Genomic DNA, 20,731 nt, shown 5'->3' with positions numbered 1-20,731 from the left:
AAAAAAGAGAATAGGCTTCTTGTTTTATGCCACAAGAGAAGGTTGGATTCATACCCAGTTCGGCTCCACTTTTTAATGACATGTCAGGGCAGGATGTCACAGAAAAAAAACGCTCGCATTCATCCGAGCATGCGTCGGTTCTGTGCGGCTTTGCGGGTTTTTGTGTGTCTGTGCATGTGCTGCGAGTTGTAAACTGCAGGCTATAGAGTGGAAAAGTGGCATATTGAAGGCACTGGGTAAATAATATGCAATTTTCTCTCTCCACTATGCTGTCACTAACAACCGATGGCACCGGGAAACGGGGGACCCGGACATCACTTAGAGACAGAGGGAGAGCATTTGAGCGTTAATAATGGTTTGCTATGAGACACAAAGCTGCTGAATGAAAGTACAGAACTGTTTCGGTTCTCTTTGAATGGGTATCATCGAAGGTGTGCCACCCTTCAAGCATCTGTATGTGTCTGTCTTTACAACTTAAGTGAAAGGGGAGTTAGGGAGGCTTCAAAAGAAAAAAAGGAAATACCCTTTTTGGAAGAACGTATTCCTGAAGTGACTGTTATTTGACAGAAAACGCAGCTATAGCTGATTAAAGAGGACCTGTTATGCACTTTTGCTGCTCCAAGTTCTTCTTCTTGGACCTAATTAGAGGAACTTTGCACAAGTCAGAGTTCAAAATAATCATTACTTACGTTATGCTGGCCTTTGATGTAGCCACCCTCCCTTCAAGCCTTCAAGCTCACCTTAAAGTCTTGTTATTAGGCTGCCCATTGTACCCAACAGCTAAACACAGTTTTGTGCTTACAGCCAGAATTCTGTGCCTGAAATGACCATATTATAGAGAGATCTGCTGTCTGTAATGTCATATGACACCAAACATTTACAGCAGTCTGAAGCTTGAGCCTTTTTCTCTTACGTATACGTGCTTATGTTGGTATTTGAACCTTCTGCTGCGTTTGATTTGAGCATTCACCATTTTTACAGTATAATTCATGTGACATATACGACATGTACACTGAACTTTATTTGGTGTACCTTGCTACTACCAGGTTGGACCCCCATTTGATTTCAGATCTGCCTTACATTTTTGTGGCACAGATATATCACGGTGTTACATAGTTGCTGCAGATTTGTCACCCTTCATGGGAATTTTCCATCCCATCCCATCCCAGAGGTGCTCAACTGGATTCAGATGTGGTGATTATGGAGGCCATTTGAGTGCAGTGAGCTCACTGTGGGGAGGCTTTGGCTCAGGTCATCTACTAATAGGAAGGTTCGATCTCTGGCTGCATAACAAAAAATATCCTTGGGCAAGATGCTAACCCCAAGTTGCTCTCTGATGCATCCATCAGAGTATGAATGTGTGTGATAAAGACAGAGAGCAGTTAAGTAGAAAAAGCATAGAAGACAGTGCTACCATTTACATTAATATCATGTAGGAGAAATTAGTTTGAGAAGATTTGAGCTTTGTCACATGTCACGTGGTCTTGAAGTGCTGGACATGGTTGGTAAGAACTCTGAAATTGGCTGTGGTGTTCAAATGATGCTCCGTTGGTGCAAACGGGCTCAAAGTCAGCCAATAAAATATCCCCCACTTCATTACATCACCAGCAGCACTCTAAACTATTGATACAAGGCAGCATGGATCCTTGCACCATACCATGTGAATGTCTCAGCAGACTCATTAGATGGGACAACATTTTTCTACACCTCCACCTCCAAATCTGAGGCCATGGTCATCAGCTGGAAAAGGAGGGTGGAGGGTGGAGTGCCCACTCCGGGTCAGGGACAAGTTCTTGCCCCAAGTGGAGGAGTTTAAGTGGAGGAGATCGACAGACTGCGTCCGCTGTACCGGTCTGTTGAGGTGAAGAGAGAGCTGAGTGTAAAAGCGAAGCTCTCAATTTACTGGTCGATCTACATCCCTACCCTCACCTATGGTCACGAGCTGTGGGTAGTGGGCTTGTTTGGCCATCTGGGAGGGGCTCAGAGTAGAGCCGCTGCTCCTCCACATCGAAAGGAGCCAGTTGAGGTGGTTCGGGCATCTGACAAGGATGCCTCCTGGGCGCCTCCTGGGTGAGGCGTTCAAGCCATGTCCCACCGGGAGGTGGCTGGGGAGAGGGAGGTCTGGACTTCTCTGCTTGGGCTGCTGCCCCTGCGACCCAGCACCGGGTAAGTGGAAGAAGATGGATGAATGGATGGTTTCCTATCCTTTGCTGACAGGACTGTCACCTGGTGTGGCTGCTGCTTTAGCCCACATGCTTCATTAGCAGAAATGCTCTTCTTCATACCTTTGTTATTTGAGTTGCCTTTCTATAACCTCAAAGCATTCTGGCCATTGTCCTCTGACCTCTTAGAAGGTATTTTCATCCAGAGAACTGCTGCTCACTGGATGTTTTTTCATCTTGGGATCATTCTGTGTAAACCCTAAAGATGGTTGTGTGGGGAAACTCCCAGTAGAGTATGTCTACATGCCTAAATGCACTGAATTATTGATATATGATTGGCTGATTAGCTTAGGCAGATGCATTAACAAGGTGTATCTAATAAAGTGGTTCGTGTGTGTCTGTCCCCTTTTTTATTTTATATGCTAGTCAGTGAATCCAAGAATAACCTGTATATTAATATGTGATTCAGGGGTGAACATGGTCATTGTAGCCTGAAAACAAGCCTTACACAAACGTGCGCGTGCATACAAACATGGAGTTTTTTATGTGCAAACTGAGTAGTCTAATCTCACGAGACAAAGGCTGGAAGAAAATGGTTTCCAGCATCATGTTTGCTCTCTGAAGGTGCTGACGGTGAGAGACCTGTCCTTCCTTTCACCTAGCAGTCCTTTGTGGGATAACACATCGCCCCAATTATAACAGGCCAGCTTCTGCCAAATCCCTGAATAGGACCTCCATTACGCTTCTCTTCAACATATTTCATAAAGGATCCTATCTTGCCAGGTGACTCAACCTGACAAAAGAGGCTGATTAATTGGCTCTTTGGAAAGCGGCCAACTAATGTAACAGCTAAAAAGAACAATTAATGGTGTATTTTTGTGATAAAAAAGGCCGGGCTGTCCATTAGAGAGGACCTGCTGTCCACTCATCAGAAATAACAATGGCCTAGCGTGACATGTGCAGCTCCCCCGCCCAAATTAATATAGTTAAAGGTATTACCTCTTATGCTTATAGGTTGCTGCTGATTATTATTTTTTTGGAGGGTTTGTACAGTTGACTCATGTAATGTGGTGATTTTTTTTTTTTTTTCCCTCCAGCATTTGGTGAGAAAAAAATCATTTTCGCAGAACAAATGATGCTATCATTATGTAGTTAGAGTATTAAATAATCAAAGACATAAATGCTTTGAGGCTGAGTAAGGATATAAACTGAGTTTCCCTCACAGTTTTACGAATCATTTACCTTCAAAACTCCAAATGACCCTATCGGCGCAAGCATCACTTTTAATTTAGTACTTCTCTTCTTTTAGGCTCCGAGTTCAAATTAGAAACTTTTCATCTTCTCGAGCTCCTCGGGGAACGGTTAATTTGTTCTTTTTGTTGTTGTTTTTTTCTGATAAGAGGCGCTTTGTCACAGCAGTAGTCCTTGAAGAGGAAAGTGAAACTGTTGTAGAGTCCACTGGCAGCGGGATCTGTGACGTATGTGCACTTTGAAGAGGCCGAGCCGGGCAATGGAGATTGATGCGGCAGGCAAGGTTGGCCACTTTCCTCCGCTCTTCTCTCCACTTTGTCTCCGTGGCACACAAACGCACTCAGGGGCTCGCTGAGATGTCATCGTTCACGTCCCCATTTTCGTACTCAAAAACGTTCACACAAGAGCGAGAATCGCTCGCACGCGACTTCCAGAGCGGACGGGATCAGTGCGCCCCAGACCTCCGTTCTCATCGGTGCCCTTAGTCGTCCCAGAGCGCGCTCGGTCCTGATGTGTGCAGCCACTTTGAACCGCAGCCACTCAACCACCGCGGCTGCATGCCCAGAACAAAGTTACAGCATCTGATCTCCTCCGGGCGCGCTCATGAACACACAACAGCTGCGTGACATGCGATTCGTGGAAAACAAATGAGGGTATATGCTCACAGGACGCCACCATTCTCAAACCTCTGCTATGCTATCGTCTGTGTTATTTAAGGGAAACGCTGTAATTACTGGAATCCACTCGATGTCAAAGAGAATTCAGTTTGTCAGAAAGTAAGCCAAAAACTTTTATGTTAATGTGAAGAAGGCAGCCGTACCTACAAATATGTTTCTAATGAAATCAGCAGAAGAAAACTTTTAAAACATTTTTTTTCTTTGAATGAAGTCATGCTGAAACAGGCCTCGGAGGACAACGCATTGCACCTGTCAGTAGTTGCTCAGGGCAGCATCGAGCGTCTGTCGTCCTTTACGCCTCTCTCTATACCCCCCCCCCCCCCCCACCCCCCAGTCCCTCCTTCTGGCTGATATGCACACACACAGTCATGCAAGCAAAAGAGCACAAACACGCTCAGCAAAGCATCACTTGAATCCAAATGAAGTGCCATTTGCGAGAGCATATTTTACTTGCTCATAATGTGTTACCAAAGGAAAAAAAGGCCATGCATGTATTTACCTCACAGAAACCTGCTCACACACACACACACACACAAAGGGGTGCAGAGCCATGTTTGTTTCAACTGAGTGGGTTTTGTTAAGGCTGTGAGGGCAAACATTTAGTTCTTGCGCTATTGAACACACACGTATAAGTCAGTAAGCTTGTGTGTGTGTGTGTGTTTAATTTTTAATGCAGGGTTGTGTTTTAAGTGTTGAGTCGTCCGTTTTTCACAGTAAAGCAGAGGAAATAGATAGGACCGCTCCTGTGTCATTTATTTGATGCCTCTGTGGTACTCAGTCATTTTACACACACACACACATGCACAGTAAGAAGCGTTAGTCCTCACTGACAGTAGTGGAATGGGAAATGCTCAGTGGACATTTGTCATCTTTGTTAGCAGCTGGCGGCCTCCCGGCTGCTTCTCTGCCGGCACTGACAGATCTGAGAGGCTCCCTGTTAGACACATTATCCCTGCCTTTCACGAGGCTCAACCTCCTCCGTCCACCTGCCCAAATGTGTGTGTGTGTGTGTGTGCATGTGTGAGGAGAAAGAGAAGTTTCGAAGTGGGCTGTGCAGCAGTGTTTCGGCAGTAGACGCAGTCTGACGAGGCTGCGGGGCATGTGTCTCCACTGACACTGACCCGGTGTGCTGTTGCGTAGCGGGTCATTGTGAGATTGAGTCCATTAGAGAAATGAAGTCAGAAGGTGTTGTCAGGGCTGCGTATCAGAATCTTAAGTGGATATGAATACAAGCTCCTCGTAAATGCAGCTCATCCAGTGAGGATGGAACAGGGGAGGAAAAAAAAGCGAGAGTGGGCAGACAAGCTAAAAGCAGTACCTCCATATGTCCTCAGTCTCCTGTGGATTCTTTCCATATGTTCCACGTTTAAGAAAAAACTAATAAAAACATCAAACTCCTTCTTAGAAATCTGTAAGGATCATGCACAGTAGGCTTGATGTCTTGCAGTTGGCACTGTAGTGGATATAATTTGCATCCATTAGATGCCATCTCTGTTTAAAAGTGCACAAGGATTGCTTGGATGAGTAAGCGAGAAGATGAAAATGACAGGTCACACCATTCGTCTGCAGCGAAGGCGCCCGCATTCGCTCTGCGTGCGCCTGTGCATGAGAGACTGATTGCTTGAGAGCTTGTTGAAGATGGAGAGAAATGGAGCCGGATACGTGGCGCCTTTCCTCATCTGCTCAGAGGACGTCACCCATTGGTCTGAGTGTCGCGAGGATTCTCGTTTACCTCGGGGTTCATGTCGCACGCATGCACACGCATAGACAAATTAGTATGCTCATTAATGTATGTACTCTTCACTCATGCACGATTGCAAAGTCTTAAAAGTTAAAGCCCAAGGAGTTTAAATACCAAATCTTTGATTTACTTATCTTTGGATGAGCTTTGATTCATCCGAGTAAACCTGATACACATGAAATATGTCAACTGGAAGAGTTAAGTTCAACTTAATTATGAATTTGCACAGTGAAAATGTATTTTTCACGTTTCCATGGTGTGAAAAAGATGGCTCCAACATCTAGGTGTGTAAAGCGCAGCCACGAAAGAATTCCTGTAAATTCATAAAGCCCATCAGCTGGTATGGTTGCAAAAAGAAATCTAGGAAAAAGCAACTATATTCCAGATGTGTGTCGTCAGTAAACACTTTGCTAATGACTTTGTGGACTCAGATGTTTGTTTTTAAGTCTTTGCTTTAAGCTAATATTTACATTTAAAGTAGAGCAGCGGGGTATAATCTGACTTGTGACTGCCTTTCACAGCGTCATTGGTTTCTCAGTCATATCCTCCTCTCACTCGTGACAACTGGTCTCAAAAGAGATGAGATGAGGGAGGGACGTGATGCTGAAGTGGAGGCTTCGGAACTTTGTTAGCTGCTTGTTAGTGCAAATTGAGAATCAGAAAGCTGGTTTAAGTGACTTTGAAGGTTGACGTGCTGGGATTATCCCCCACAACCCTGACAAGGTGTGCAGAAGAGCATCTCTGAACACACAACATGTCAAGCCTCGAAGCACATGGGCTACAGCAGCAGAAGACCACACCAGGTACCGCCGTGTCCGCTAAGATAGGCTCACTAAAATTGGACGACAAAAGATTGAAAAAATGTTGCCTGGTCTATTCGGTGTTGCTTCTTCCTGAGACGTTTGGGTCGAGTTGGGGAGTAATGGAATACATGTACCGGCGTTTAAAAAGGTGGTATTCAGAATACAGTTACTTTGTTGAAGTAAATGGATTACAGGGCGGTCTTTTCCTGTTTCATATGTTAGGCTGTCTCTATTTTTGGTAATTCCACACCAGTGGAAACCCAAACAAAACACACATTAAGAGAAGAATACATTTTAAACTCCACAGTTTACCTGTATTTGCTGAATCCACAGTAGGTCCATAATTCATTGAACTTTTGTCGTTTTACCTCTGTGCACAGCCACAGCTGATTTTAAATCAGGTAGTCAGCATGTAAGCGAAGTGCAGACTGTCAGTTTTAATTCACAAAAAAATGTAAAGAATTTTGCATCACCTGTTTAGAAATTACAGGCATTTTTTATACACAGTCTCCCATGTTCCCCTTTTTCATTCAGCATGTGTTCATAATGCTGAAATGTTCATGTTAAACAGGGATAGTGGTTTTACTGTTATTAATGTTTGCTAGTAAGCATTAAGCAAACATATGACTGAGACTGACTGGACTGTAGCTAGTTTTTGTTTGTCAACATTTTTTTTGGGGGGGGGGCATGATGCTGGGGCAGATTAATTCATACGCAGGCAAAGAAAAATCTCTGTTTCATAGTAATCCATCAAGCTGTTGTTGAGAAATTCCTTTCAAAACCATAAATGTGAAGCTCATTTGTTTTAGAAGACAAACAGCAGCCTGAGTAAACAGTATCTGCAATAATTTCTGCTTGACTAGTTTCAATAGCTGGCATGAAGCACGACTTTTTTCTTCTTTTTTTTCATGGGGTCTGACACTTTGGATTTGAATATTAGCACCAAGTGTGCAACTCTACTTCATTTCCATGCCGATATATGCATGTGTGGGAGGAAGAGCGACGAGCGGGGAATGGAGGTGGAGAGAGAGAGAGGCAGAAAGTGAAGAAGAAGTGGGAGAGATAGGGAGTTAGTTAGAATTAGAGATGGAGAGTAATTCTTTTTTAGAAATAGACGGACAGAGGGAGAGGGATGGCGGAAAGGGAGCTGAATTAAGGTAGAGAAAAGCTGCTAGGCACTCTTTCCCACACACACACATACATAGGGGATATCCCACACTGTTTACAGTGCAATCGAGTCAGCGGCTGGTTTATTTAATCAGAGTTCAGCCTCAGAGACTATACGTTGTCTTAATCTCCTTAACAAGATTTACCAGCCAGTCAACTTTTGGACAGAACACTCCGAACAGAATCCAGCAACTTTGACCACAAACAGCACAGGATGAAATCAGCGCGGTCATAGTGGATCCACTCCTGAATGCACCCATCTGTCTCTGGCTGTATTTACACGCACACGTGTGTGTCTGTGCACATGTGCGAGCTTGTTTTCAGGCAGATTTTTACCTGTATGTGGAAACAGTGTCTGTCCTAACCTTTTTTGCAGAGACCAGCTGCTCTCTTTGAGGTAGTTTCACTGTCATTAAAAGATATTTGGCAAGGGAAGAGAGGCTACAACAGATGTGGCTTTATAGGTAGCTATGATTTGCAGATGGTACAGTAGGATGGTTTTGCTCTTTTTTTTCATGTTTGTTTAAGGAGACGTGAGTAAAAGAAAGGTGTGTGTGTGTGTGTGTGTGTGTGTGTGTGTGTGTGTGTGTGTGTGTGTGTGTGTGTGTGTGTGTGTGTGTGTGTGTGTGTGTGTGTGTGTGAGAGAGAGAGAGAGAGAGAGAGAGAGAGAGAGAGACTGAGCACTAAAATGGGAGTGGTTCTGCAGCGTGTGTGTGAACCTCTAACACAGATGTCCATCACTCCTTGAACGCTCTAGCTACTGGCTAGGAAGACGGTTATAGGCATGCACGCACAATTATATTATAAGTTAAATAGGGTTTTACTAACATTATGAGTTCTTGAAAAAAGCAGAATTAAATTACAGTTACTAATCAAAATGTTGACGATTACTTAGATTGTATGGTTTTTATGCTTACACGAATGCAGCAACATTAAGGTTAGGCGCAGGTCTGTTTATTTCTGTATACACTAAAAGGTTAAGAACAGTTTATCTGCCAATCAGATCGTTGCAGGCTGAGACGGGTGGCCATTTCCCCAGACAAGATCGCCTTCAGCGCTGGAAATTTACCAATATTTCCCTCATAAAATTTGAAAGCGGTTCTAATATTACAGTAAAAAGTAAAGCTTGTTTATCAGCGGTCACCATCGAAATGCTGGATATTAGATGTGAAGAACTATCTAGACCCTGAGGTCTTCGCTTCATTATGACTCAATTTAAATTTTTTATTTTTTCATTTTTAGGAAGTTTTAATTAGGTGCTTGCTTTGATGTGTTAATTAAATGGCTGTTATATGTCAAAAGTAACCTTCCCAACTGGTCGCAGGCATTTTTAGAGTTTCCAGCTCAACTGAGGTGTGTGATGTCGGACTGCGAGCCAGTCCACCTGCCGTTCCAAATAAGAGCAAGGCTTCCAGATGTGCGCACAGGCATTCGAGCACATTTATTTCTGTAGTGCCCTTAGGGCACCACCTGGCTGAAACTGCCCCATATACAGCTTTAATTTAGTTCTGAGGGCCAGAAGAGTCCGTAGAGGACCTATTTCTGATAACCTGCAGATTTCTGTGCGAGATTTCACGAGCCACATGAATTTTAAACACAACAAAATTCAATATTTCCTTCTTCAGACTGTTGTGTTTTTAAAGATATTTATCTTAATGAAAAATTACTATTAAATATGGCCTTTTAACATTTCGCCACAGCCGATTACAGGTATTAATAACTTGATAGGATGTCCAAAGAGGTGTAGGTTGAAGCAGACTTGGAGTAAAGTACCTTGTAATGGAAGTCCATAGCAGTAAGCCTGAAGCTTAAGTCCTCCATTTGAGTGTGACATGACTCGGTAACTACTGGGGCAAATCTCCCACTATGGGGGCACTTTAATTGGAAGTAGTAGCTTCTCTTGAGTAAAGAAGTCTTCCCTTAAGAATATTGCAGAATGCTAAGGAGCTTGCTCTGACTTCACCTTCTCTGTGTTTGAGCTGAGGTGCTCGGAGCGATTGCAAGTGTTTATGTAGGAACTGAGCTGTTTGTTTGATAAACTGCACTGTGGCAATTCATAGATGAGGGAAACAGACAGTCCCAAACGCAGGACAGCGTTTTGCTCCGAGCGTGCTCACAGAGAGGAAATGTCATCAGCAGATTTCTCTGGCTGCCATAAAACCATCACTTCGTCTCTCCCACCTTGTCTTTCTTCAGATCGTTCGACGTACTTTTATCCTTTTCTGCCTTGCCTCCTCTTTTCCTCCCGTTGTGTCATCACTTGTCTTCCCACCCCCCACTTCCCATGCCCTATCTACTTCCTCTCGCGCTTGTCTCTCCGTCTTTTTGTCCCGCAGTCTGACATCTTATTTACTTCTTTCTGGTCAGATGAGCTCAGGACATCGCTGGAGAGCAGATGGGACACATGCCAGACTTAAAAGGCCTCAGGTGGAGGGGAGAGAGAGAAAGGGAGATATGCTTAGGCAGTGTCTGCTTATTATTTATACTCGGCTGAATGATGCTTCTCTCAGCCCGTTGTTCTGTCGCCCTCCCCGCGTGGCTCGTCTGCGCCGCTCTGAGCCAAAGGGTCAATGGGGTCAGCCTCCACCCAACTCTCTGCCGCTCCGTCCGTGCTTGTTTACAGCTTTTTACTGTCAGCGTAGACGAGGCTCCCGTGGGGTCGGCGGTGAGGTGTGAGGGGGGACACACATACACATGTACACACAGACTGGAGGGGAGGCAAAAAAAAAAAAATTCACTCAGCAGCCAGAGCTATAGACAAGGTTGCTATAGCAACAGCCTGTCCTACCTCTGAGCTGAACACCTATACAGTATAAGCATAAATGCATGCACGCCCAGAGATGAAACAAACACAAATATGCTAAAGTTGCTATACTAAAAAGATTCCCTCCCCCCCCATTACCTTCAAAGCCTAATTGTCATTAACCAGCTCGGCACCGCGGGAAATTGATGGTGCCAGTTTTATGTTACAGAAAAAAATTAAAAAAAATCTTGCTGGTGGCACTGCAGCATCTTGGCTTGAATGGGCTGTGATTAGCCAGAACTGGGTCTTAATTTAGCTGCAAAAGAGCATTAGCTGTCTCATGAAAGATTTTTATTTGGAGATGGGGGTGGTGGGAGATTCCCACCCCACCACCGCCCCCCGCCGACAGTGTCAGCTGTGTCATCGTAGCCGAATGCACCTACCAAAGTGAGATGAGGCTCGGATCTTACTGTAAACTTTCAGTTCAAAACAAGTCTCCAGAGTTCCTTTTATTTGCTTTTTTGGAAAATTACTGGGGAAATTCAGTCACTTCAATCTGTGAGGACTCGATTAGGCATTTTCTCATTTTTCTCTACACGTTTTAGCATTTTTGTCCGATATGAGTGTAGAAATTTTAGAAAATGCGTGCAGGGTTTCACTACATCTTTCAAGTTTTGACACTGACGGTAACAGAGCTAATGGTCTCGCTACTGCCAGGTTTCCTCACGCTAACGGTCCCGGCTTTTATCAAACATTTCTTTTCCCAGCAAGAAACACAAATGTTGGCTATACAGCAAGAACACTGTTCTTTGATCACTTCAACTAAAATGAATTCAAACACTGTTAGTGTTCGGTAAATTGGAACTTTATTAACAATAACACAACTTACAGTCAATTTGAAAATTTTTAAAGAACCCAACAAACCTAAAAAAATGAGGTGAAAAAGAACCTAAAAGAACATTCACACACTCACACTCTGATGGATCTACCAGGGAAACTCTTGCTTAAGGATATTTTCAAACGCAGTCATCGAGGAGACTGAGATCAAACCGCCGTCCTTCTAATTGGTGGACAACCCACTCTGTTTCTTTATTTAGATCTCTTTCAGGTTATTTAAGCAGCACTCACTAACTGCAACCTGGAACAAGTAATGACTCTCTGTTCCTTTCCCTCCTTTTATGTCTCTCTTATCAGCATTTGTCAGAGCTGTTAGCGGTGGTGCGTCTTCCCTTCATCCACCCGTCCTATCTGCTGAACGTAGTGGACAACGAGGAGCTGATCAAATCTTCAGAGGCGTGTCGCGATCTGGTGAACGAAGCCAAGCGTTACCACATGCTGCCTCACGCACGGCAAGAGATGCAGACGCCGAGGACCCGCCCCAGACTTTCTGCCGGTACGTGCGCACACATAAAGCACAGATAAACTGACGTCCATCATTTGTGCCCTGGCCTCGGTAGCGGTCACGTGATCTGCCTCCCACATAACTGATCAGTCGGCGCTGTCGGCATCTGGGCGCCCACACGCTCACACATATCCTCGATTCATATTTTACTGCAGCAAGGTGACCGAGAGGTCAGGGCTCCACACGAGACGCGGGCTCGCCAGTGCACTGGATTGATTTTTTCTTTTAGCCCACAACTCAAAGGCGGTGATTTAGAACTCGGTAATGTTTTGCACACAGCTACTGTAAACGCTCGAACGTACATGTGGGCAACGGGTCACGTATCCAAAAGTCACGACACATTTTACTTTCAGAAGTCGCTCAAACGGCTTCTGCATCGAGTCTGATTGAGGTAACCTTGAAAAGTTAAACACGGCCAGCTGTAGTGGCTTTCCAAGGATTGTGCAAGATGCTATAAACTTTTATTAAAGCAAACCTAGCACATAAACAACTTTCTTAACAGCAGCTAGGCACAGTAGGATTTCTTGCTTTGAGATTCTTGGAACTGGCCGATCATTTGCTCTTCTACTGCAACCCAAGTCCAAGTCATTTGAAGACAGTGTTTGTTTACATCGTTAAAATCAAAGGATAATTCCAGAAAATTGGAGGGCGCCTGCAAATTGCTTTTGGCCGTCAGATTTCTTTTTCCCCGTAGGTCGGCCAGGATCCCGTTCTTCACCCTGTAAATCTTTACCTAATTATAGCGTCTGCGTGGCATTATGAGTTTCGCACCAGCACACCTTAGCGTTCAGCACAAGTCATTTCTGCATGGTAGAATAAAGATAATTGCCTAACAAATGGGACTTTATGCAGGTCAGTTTACCGAGCCGACTCTGCTCTCCGGCCGTGGAGTTTTTGAAAACATGGGGAGGTCAGCCTTAGATCAATATCTTATTCTTTTGCATCTTTAATCCAGCAGCACGAGAAGAATTATCTGTTTCTTGAGAGAAGACATTTGTGGCGTTACATATGCTCACCTTCATCCCATTACTCATCCTCGAGCCGCTAGTTTCTCTTTGTTCTCGGCACTTTCTTGAAGCATTTTCTGTCAAGGCGCATTTTATAGTGTTTGGTATGTGCATATCTTATGCCTTCTACATCCCCCATTATGCAGGCTGAAGTGTGTATTGATTCCCAGTTGCTTGTGGCTCTGTACAACAGAATTATATAAATGCATAAATGCTGCCGGGATGAATACATTCATGATGCATTATACCCCAATGGCTCAATGAATGAGAAATATATGTAAGTTTTTCCGATCAAGTTTTGAACTCCCGTGAAGCTAAAACACTTATTATGACTGACTGTCTGAGGCATGCATTTAATCAGGGCGTCACTGCCGAGAAGCCTGCGTTCTAATGCACTGAATGCACCTTTTCTTGTTTGGGTTAGCAAATGCTTTTTGCATCATTTTAACATATTTTACGATGCTTAAGCGTGCACGTGATGCCAAACGCGCTTGTTCGCCTGCCTCGCTTCTGTTGCTCAACCATCTGCTCCGCTGGGCAAGGTGGGTTCTGCGCAGCGGGGCACGTCGTCGCTGGGATTTCACCGCAGACGAGGAGACGGCAAGAAAGATAAAACGATGAAGACTCGAAGGAGAGTTTGAGGTTGTTCGGTATCACTCGCGTGTAGGCGAACCAGTGATAAGGAAGAACAGGAGGAGAGGTCACAGAGGGGGAGAGAAGGGGATCAGAAATGAAATTTGAAGGGCAGACATTTGATTGAGTTTATTCCTTGAGCATGCGTCTCCTTGTGTAAGCAGTAAGCTAGTGTGTGTGTGTGTGTGTGTGTGTGTGTGTGTGTGTGTATTTTAAATGTGCACAAGCAGATGGGGCACCACCTGAGCTCGGTTGATAAGTCTGTCATGCGGAAAAAGAAAGGAAAACTGCCATCCGTGAAGCACTTCTTGCTGAGCGCAGTCAATCTGTGAACTTGTGAGTCGCGTGCATGCGTGGGTGTGTTACAGTGTGCGTGCGGACACACGCCTCACACCTCCATTTCTTTACACTCGAGATAAATTTGAGTCGAATTGCACTTTTTCCAGCCTTGAATTTTTTTAAAGTTATTCTTGCGGGACATATTTTTAATTAACATCCTTTCACATTGAGACTTAAATAATAAGAGTTGCGCTCATGGTGCCAGTGTTCCTCGGATCATTAAGGCTGACTATTTAAAAAAAAAAAAAAGGAATAAGACAAGTCGTATATATTTAATTTCATGGGGGGGAGGAAATGAATAAAACACCCAAATTGGTTTGCGAGCCAATTAGTTTTGCGTTTTAGGAAAATCTTGTTATTGTTGTTTTGGGGTTTGTTTTTTTTTCCAAGGATGCAACAAATGGGACACAGGAAGTTAATTAGCGAGCTTCTGATGGAGCCAGGCCAGCTCTTTATCCCCTATGTTTAGGCTTTGTTAAAGACAAGGTGTCTGTTTGGCTGGTAGGTAACAGAGATAATTCTCTGACATCTTAACCTAAGGTCAGAGTGAAAGGTAAGGGTCGAATATCCCAGCTGATGGTGGGCAAAAGGCAGGGACCGCCCAGTTCAGCCTGTATATATAAACTATTGAACGACTTAAGATCGAGGTTTGAAGTTTTTAAAATTCAACGTGTTTGAACTTTTGTTCAAACAGACAATAAAATATCTGATCAGACGAGAGACAGTTTCTAAAGTCAGATTTTTAAATGATCGTCTAACATGCACATCAATAGCATTACAAATGTGACAAGCTGTACGGTCTCTAAGGATGTCATCAAGACTTCGTGGGGATTTATGCTTGAGTGTGTAATTTACTCCGTAGCTGTGTCGTAGCGCTCACCCCCCTGGAAGTGTAGCTAAACGTCAGGTCGACATAACCTGAAACTACTGCTGTTGGCCCGTTCAGTACTCGATTCCTCCTGTGCCACCCCTGCTGGATGGGTCGTGTGTGGGCTGCGTGGACACCCAAGTTAACACCCAACTGGTTCAAGCTCAAGGTCAGAGGTCACCTTTATACTGACACCTCATTTTATATCAATGAAGACGTTGTTTGACGACCATTCGAATAGGTTTGGGGGTTTTCCAAAGGTAGCTGCACAGGTAGAGACAGCCCTCACTAACTTCTGTTGCACATCCAGTCATTTTATTCCATATCCAGGCCTGAGACGTGACAGAAACCACTCGGTGCAGAAAAGAGCTTAAAGGGTTACTCCTAGTAGGCTTTCACAGGATAAAGAGCTAGTAACTGTGTAAAGTACCATGTTGGTCAGCAATAGCTGTTCTGCACACGGAGCAACATTAGCATTAATGATTTTGTTTTTGTCCATATCATCAGTGTGCATCCACTATTCACTCTCCTTCTCGCTGTTTTCTGAGTATCCTGGTGTGTTTATACTGTTTGAGCTGTTAAATGTACCAGCTTTACTGAACACGTAGCAGAAAGTGGCTTTTCTGAGAGAGTTTCTTACTGAAATCAGTTGCCGAATGCCAGGAAACAGTCTTGACGAGAGAGCAGTAAGAATTTAATGAAGTAAAAGAAATGTGACTTTACAGCCCATAAAAACTTGCCAGTTTTTTAAACATACTAAAAGGCACCAGAGGGTAGAAGTACAAGCTCCCATTCCTAACTGTACATAAGTAAACAACAGCAAATATTAGCTACTTTCTTAATATAGATGTATACGCTTTAGATATGGTTTTCTTTTTTTCTGAAGATACTAAATGTGCTTGTGAAATTTCATTTGTTCCAGGGTTTTGCTGAATTAAGCTCATAAATCATGACAAGTGTAAGCTAACCGCTAATAAGAATATTAATGGCCTATGAAGATACACGCTGCAGTGTGCTTATAAGATGGAATAGCAGGAACTTTTTTTTAAGTTTAACAGAAAGTGAGACATTTTAATGAGTACTTGCTCCATTAGCTGCAAGCTCTAAAAAAAATAAAAAAGTTATTTCTATTGTGGCTAAACAGAAGCAGCCAGATGGTTTTCACACATCCCTTAATTGTCTTGTTTTTGCCAGGTTTTTCTTTATGTAGAATCCTGCTGTGCTGCAATGTTGTAATTTCTCTCCTTCTCTTGCTTTTCTTTTTTTTGGACTTAATTGCTCGGTTTTTATTGATTGTTAATCAGTCACTCTGACAAGCCCTGGCATGTCACGTTTTGTTTTGCTCTTTGCAGAGTAAATAATACTGTGTTGATGGGGAAAAAATACAATAAGATCAATCTGTTTGTAACGATACTGGACGACGTTAGGGCAAAGCTCATTTTTTTTCCTCTGGAGACAAAAGTCGTGAAACCCGAATCACAACCGTGACATGAAGTTCATTCTTCAGCTGAGAACTTTAATTTCATTGGATGCTAATTAAGGAGCCAAAAAATGTGTTCGGCATCGAAACTGGCTCTCTGTGATCTTCAAATACAAATGCAGATTTAAAATTAGATGTGTTAATACGCTCGGTTACTGCGTGAATGTGTGCGCACAGATAGCGATGTTGCATCTTTTCTTTTTTTGCATTTTTTTTTAAACATAATGTGCACCATTGATTTAAATGTTTTTTTTTTTTCCTCTTGTCACCCCTAATTTCCCTCGGTTTGCTGCTGCATCTGTGCATTTTGCGTTAACTGCCTTCTGTCTTTCACATTTGGCCCAAAAAGTCTTGGGTAAAGTGAAAACTATGGGTGTCTCGTAATGAATCCGTGGCATTTTGTGTAGTGTATGTGAATCCATTAGCTGCTAATTGGTTAATTAGACTGTGGATGTGCATCTGATTAGCTGTCATTAGACTTTGCAGGGGATCGGGAGGGGATTAAACAGCCGCCGGTGCTGCAAATTTTGCCCTCAAACATTTTTGCCTTAAGTCGTATGAGTTGCACTCCAGCTTTGAGGAGTGTTGACATCCATATACAGTTTGCGTTTGCCTGCTATTAAGCAGCAAGCTAAGTTTTCTTTTGTGTGCATGCTGTGTGCGAATGTGCGTGCACCGAGACAAACTCATACATTATGCTCCCATTTCCTTCTCTCCACATGTGTCACTGTGCTCGGCTCAGAGGAGGGTGGAGAGCGCCAGGGCAAACTGTTAACTCAACCCAGCCAAGTGGAATAGCACTCAGACAAATGAGCTGTAATGACTAGGAGACGCAGGGGTCCTGCTCGCCTCATACTGTTTCTCTGTCTTTGCTCACTCGCACACACACTCACATTGTTAAAACTTTAAATGCATACACTGTGGGAGGGAATCCTTAAACAGTAGCTGCACTCTCAGCCAGCCTTTCCCTCTGTCCACTTCATCATCTGTAATCAAGCGTTCATGTATCTAAAGCTAGAAAAGTGCAACTGTAGACACATTTGCGACTGTGAGTGTCGCAGGTTTAGCTTTTTTTGTCACCCTTAATGCCAGAAAAAAAGGAGGTTGTAATTATAGATTACATACTTTTAAAGTAAGAAAAAGCTCACAGCAAATTGTTACTGACCGTTTTTACATTCCTGCGACATAAGGCCAGCCAGAAAATGCTGCGCTAGTGGTGGCGGTCTAAAATGGGTGGATTTTATTAGATCAGCAAGCACAAATAGTGCGACTTGCATCCACAGTTTAGAGACAATAAAAGCAGGCTGTTGTGCGAGGTCCTAAAGGCCCGTAGGCGTGACATTCATCTACTCGTTCACACCTCCGCCAGCCAGGAGATCCTTGGAGAGTAGTCGTAGCGTGCCACCACTGCAAAGAAAGGAGAACAACACTCACAGCTTGTAAAGAGAGCATAGAAGATCATCAGATAACTTTCTTCTGAAGTCTGCCACCTACTGCTTTTGGCTCGGGTCTGATAAACCACTCCGCATCGCTGATCCCCCTCCGGTGCTTCCTCATCACTGCTGACAGCAGTTCTTTTTGGTGGAATAATTGAATTTATTTGTCATCTTTCTGTGTGGATGCACAGCCTCAATGCTAACCATTGGGCAAAAGTGATGGCGACTGGGAGGCTGTCAGCAGTTTGGAAAGACAATTGTGTGCTTTGCTGGGTCCTTTTTTTTATGTCAGGACTTTGTTGATTGTTGTCCTGCTCTGTAATTATTCAGCATGGTTTGTCTTGTAGAGCCAATGCAGCATGAGATTACTCTGCCTCACCTCTCAAACCGGAAACACGGGATTCAGGAGAATGTGCCAGAAATGTCTTAATCGCTCTCTGCGAAGAGTGCCCTTCAGCAGATTCCTCTTCCGATTTTATTTCTGGAGTCTGAGATTGGTATTTTAGGAGGGGGAGAGGGAGAGCGAGGGAGGGAGAAGGAGACAGAACAAGTAAGCAAAGAAGAGAGAAACTTAGATGCAGCTATGCACTGGAGAATTGGGAGTATGAGTTTTTTGATATTCTTTGGGCTTATCAGTGAAAATCTCAGCAAACACAACTGTCCCGGCTCATAAATGTAACATGGAGGCAGTAAATCCAGAAGAGATAACCACTGGTCCGAGTGTCTGCGGGGGCTGCAGCCAAAATTAAGGTTCCCTCCACTTGTCCTTTTGACTTGTGACTGCTGCCAGCCCGAGCTCCCAGGGAGGGAAAGGGCAAGGGAGGAGGGGAACGAGTGAACGATTGCTTCCCCAGCCGCTGCCAGAAACCTTGACTCATCCTGTTCCTGAGCCGCAGTTCGTGCTCACGAGCAAAGTGAACAGCATTTACAGAAGCACGGATCAGTCTCAGCATCGTTCATGCCACATCTGGTACTCTGACCTGCTGTACCTGCTGCGAGGCTGGAAGGATGCATCAGCCTCATCCAATATTCAACAGGAGGGATGGGGTGAGCCTGCTTTGGGCTCTGTCGTCGCGTGTGCTGACGGTGCAGATTGAGGCATTTGGATGGAAAGTTCATCGAATCATCAGCCCAGAAGGTTTAGATCCACTATATGTTGAATTCTAAAGGAACTGACATGTTTTTCTTTTATTGGGAAAATTTGGACAAAACAAAGTTTAAAAAATAAGATATGATCCTCATTTATGCTCGCGCCTCAGTGCCTTCCTACCACTCCCCTACAGCATCAACAGTGTGCAGCGCTTGCTAAAAAGCAAAGAAACCTAAAAAGTTTCATCCCAAACATGAGCAACATTTATTACGGTGCTATTTTGCTCGATGTCTAGGATCTTCACTCGCTTCCACCTGTGCGTTGTAAGCACGGGCAAAAAGATGCTAACTACAGTTCACTTAGTAGTCACCGGTATCATTAATAGAAAAGATCATTTTAATATTATAAATGATTTCTATTGTACACACAGAAACCAGTTTTTGTACATGTGAAGCTCTCATTGCCCATTCCTCTAGCAGTGTAGCTAGCTCGGTCTGTGGAAGGGGATTTCGAGGTGAACTGAGCCTCTAAGTGTTGTTCGAGGACACTTAAACCCTTCACGACGTTTGTTTTTCCCTTCTAAGGAGACCAGCCATCACTGCAGATTTTCAGTCAACAGATGCCCAGCAGACAATAAAATGCACACACACTGCATGAACGCAAGGACACAAGATCCATTTCAAGCACGCTCACTGCACCCTCCCTGGACTTTCCTTTGGAGCCCTTTGGCCCTCTGATCCTCACCGTAGCAAATTAACACCCCGGGAGAGAAATTATGGGATTCGGAGGGGGAAAAATGCTAAAGAGAGAGAATGGAGAGAAGCGGCTCAGATAAGAGAAGACTGCTCTGCGGCTGTCAGTGGGACTGTGATACCCAATGAGAAAAAGTCTTCATCCTCATAGTTTTCTGCACTTAAACTCTATATGAATGTATATTATTTACACATGTATATATCTATGCACGCTTTTGTAAAAAACAAAACAAAAAAACAACAAAAAAACAGATTTTCCCTGTTTTGTTTTGTTTGTTTGTTTTTTTTGTCACACTAGACGAGATGGTTGTCGTTTGTGTAGTCTTATGATTTATGTCTGGCTGCAAAGCAGATAGGTTTTAGAGGGAGAGACTTATGGAAAATAGAGCTTAAATTGACATAATCTTACAGTCTGAACAGTTATTTGAGCAATGTTCTCATTTATAAATTATATGGTTTTCATACTTTACACCTCCTCTACTAAGCATTAAGGAGAAAATGTACAGTTAATATAAAAAAGAGAACGTGGAGAAGTGCTTTAAATCAATTTTCAGAGCAGATCGTGTATATAAATATATATAAATAGAATGTTTGATAGTGTAATTTACTGAAGATGTGTTGTGTACAGTAATAAATCTCTTCAAGCTGAATTGAGTGCACTTAATGACCAGATCAGTAGCTTTCGGCAATAGCGCCCCACACTGGTGGGTGAAAGTGTTAAGACTACTCAACTACAGTAAGTAACTATTTATGAAGGACATCAAAGTCCACAACAATTACTATGTTGCAATCATGCATCACTCCAACTAGTCGATGCAGATGGCTCCGCCCCTCCCTGAGCCTTGCTCCGTCTGAGGTTTCTTCCTGTTAAAAGGGAATTTTTCTCTCCCACTGTCGCCAAGTGCTCGCTCATAGGGGATGCTTGGGGTTTTCAATTCAATTCAATTTTATTTATATAGCGCCAAATCACAACAAAAGTCGCCTCAAGGCACTTCATAGATACAGAGAAAAACCCAACAATCATATGACCCCCTATGAGCAAGCACTTTGGCGACAGTGGGAAGGAAAAACTCCTTTTTAACAGGAAGAAACCTCCAGCAGAACCAGGCTCAGGGAGGGGCGGGGCCATCTGCTGCGACCGGTTGGGGTGAGAGAAGGAAGACATGAGAGAAGGATTAGA

At 43.7% G+C, this 20,731-nt stretch overlaps 1 protein-coding gene across 1 annotated transcript in view; it reads left to right on the top strand.

Moving 5' to 3' along the window:
- Nucleotides 1–20,731, top strand: part of klhl29 (kelch-like family member 29) — a 262,126-nt gene that overhangs the window by 185,204 nt on the left and 56,191 nt on the right. The window contains exon 9 of the mRNA XM_085372331.1: nt 11,739–11,937. Coding sequence (XP_085228457.1) covers nt 11,739–11,937 — 199 coding nt within the window. The remainder of the gene's footprint in view (nt 1–11,738; nt 11,938–20,731) is intronic.

This window comes from Diplotaxodon limnothrissa, linkage group LG15, assembly GCF_057381915.1.
Source record: "Diplotaxodon limnothrissa isolate DT_005_m linkage group LG15, D_limnothrissa_male_GT1.1, whole genome shotgun sequence".
NCBI classification, from domain to species: Eukaryota; Metazoa; Chordata; class Actinopteri; order Cichliformes; family Cichlidae; genus Diplotaxodon; species Diplotaxodon limnothrissa.
The sequence above is the reverse complement of the archived record's forward strand: the minus strand, read 5'-3'. Positions and strand labels throughout refer to the sequence as shown.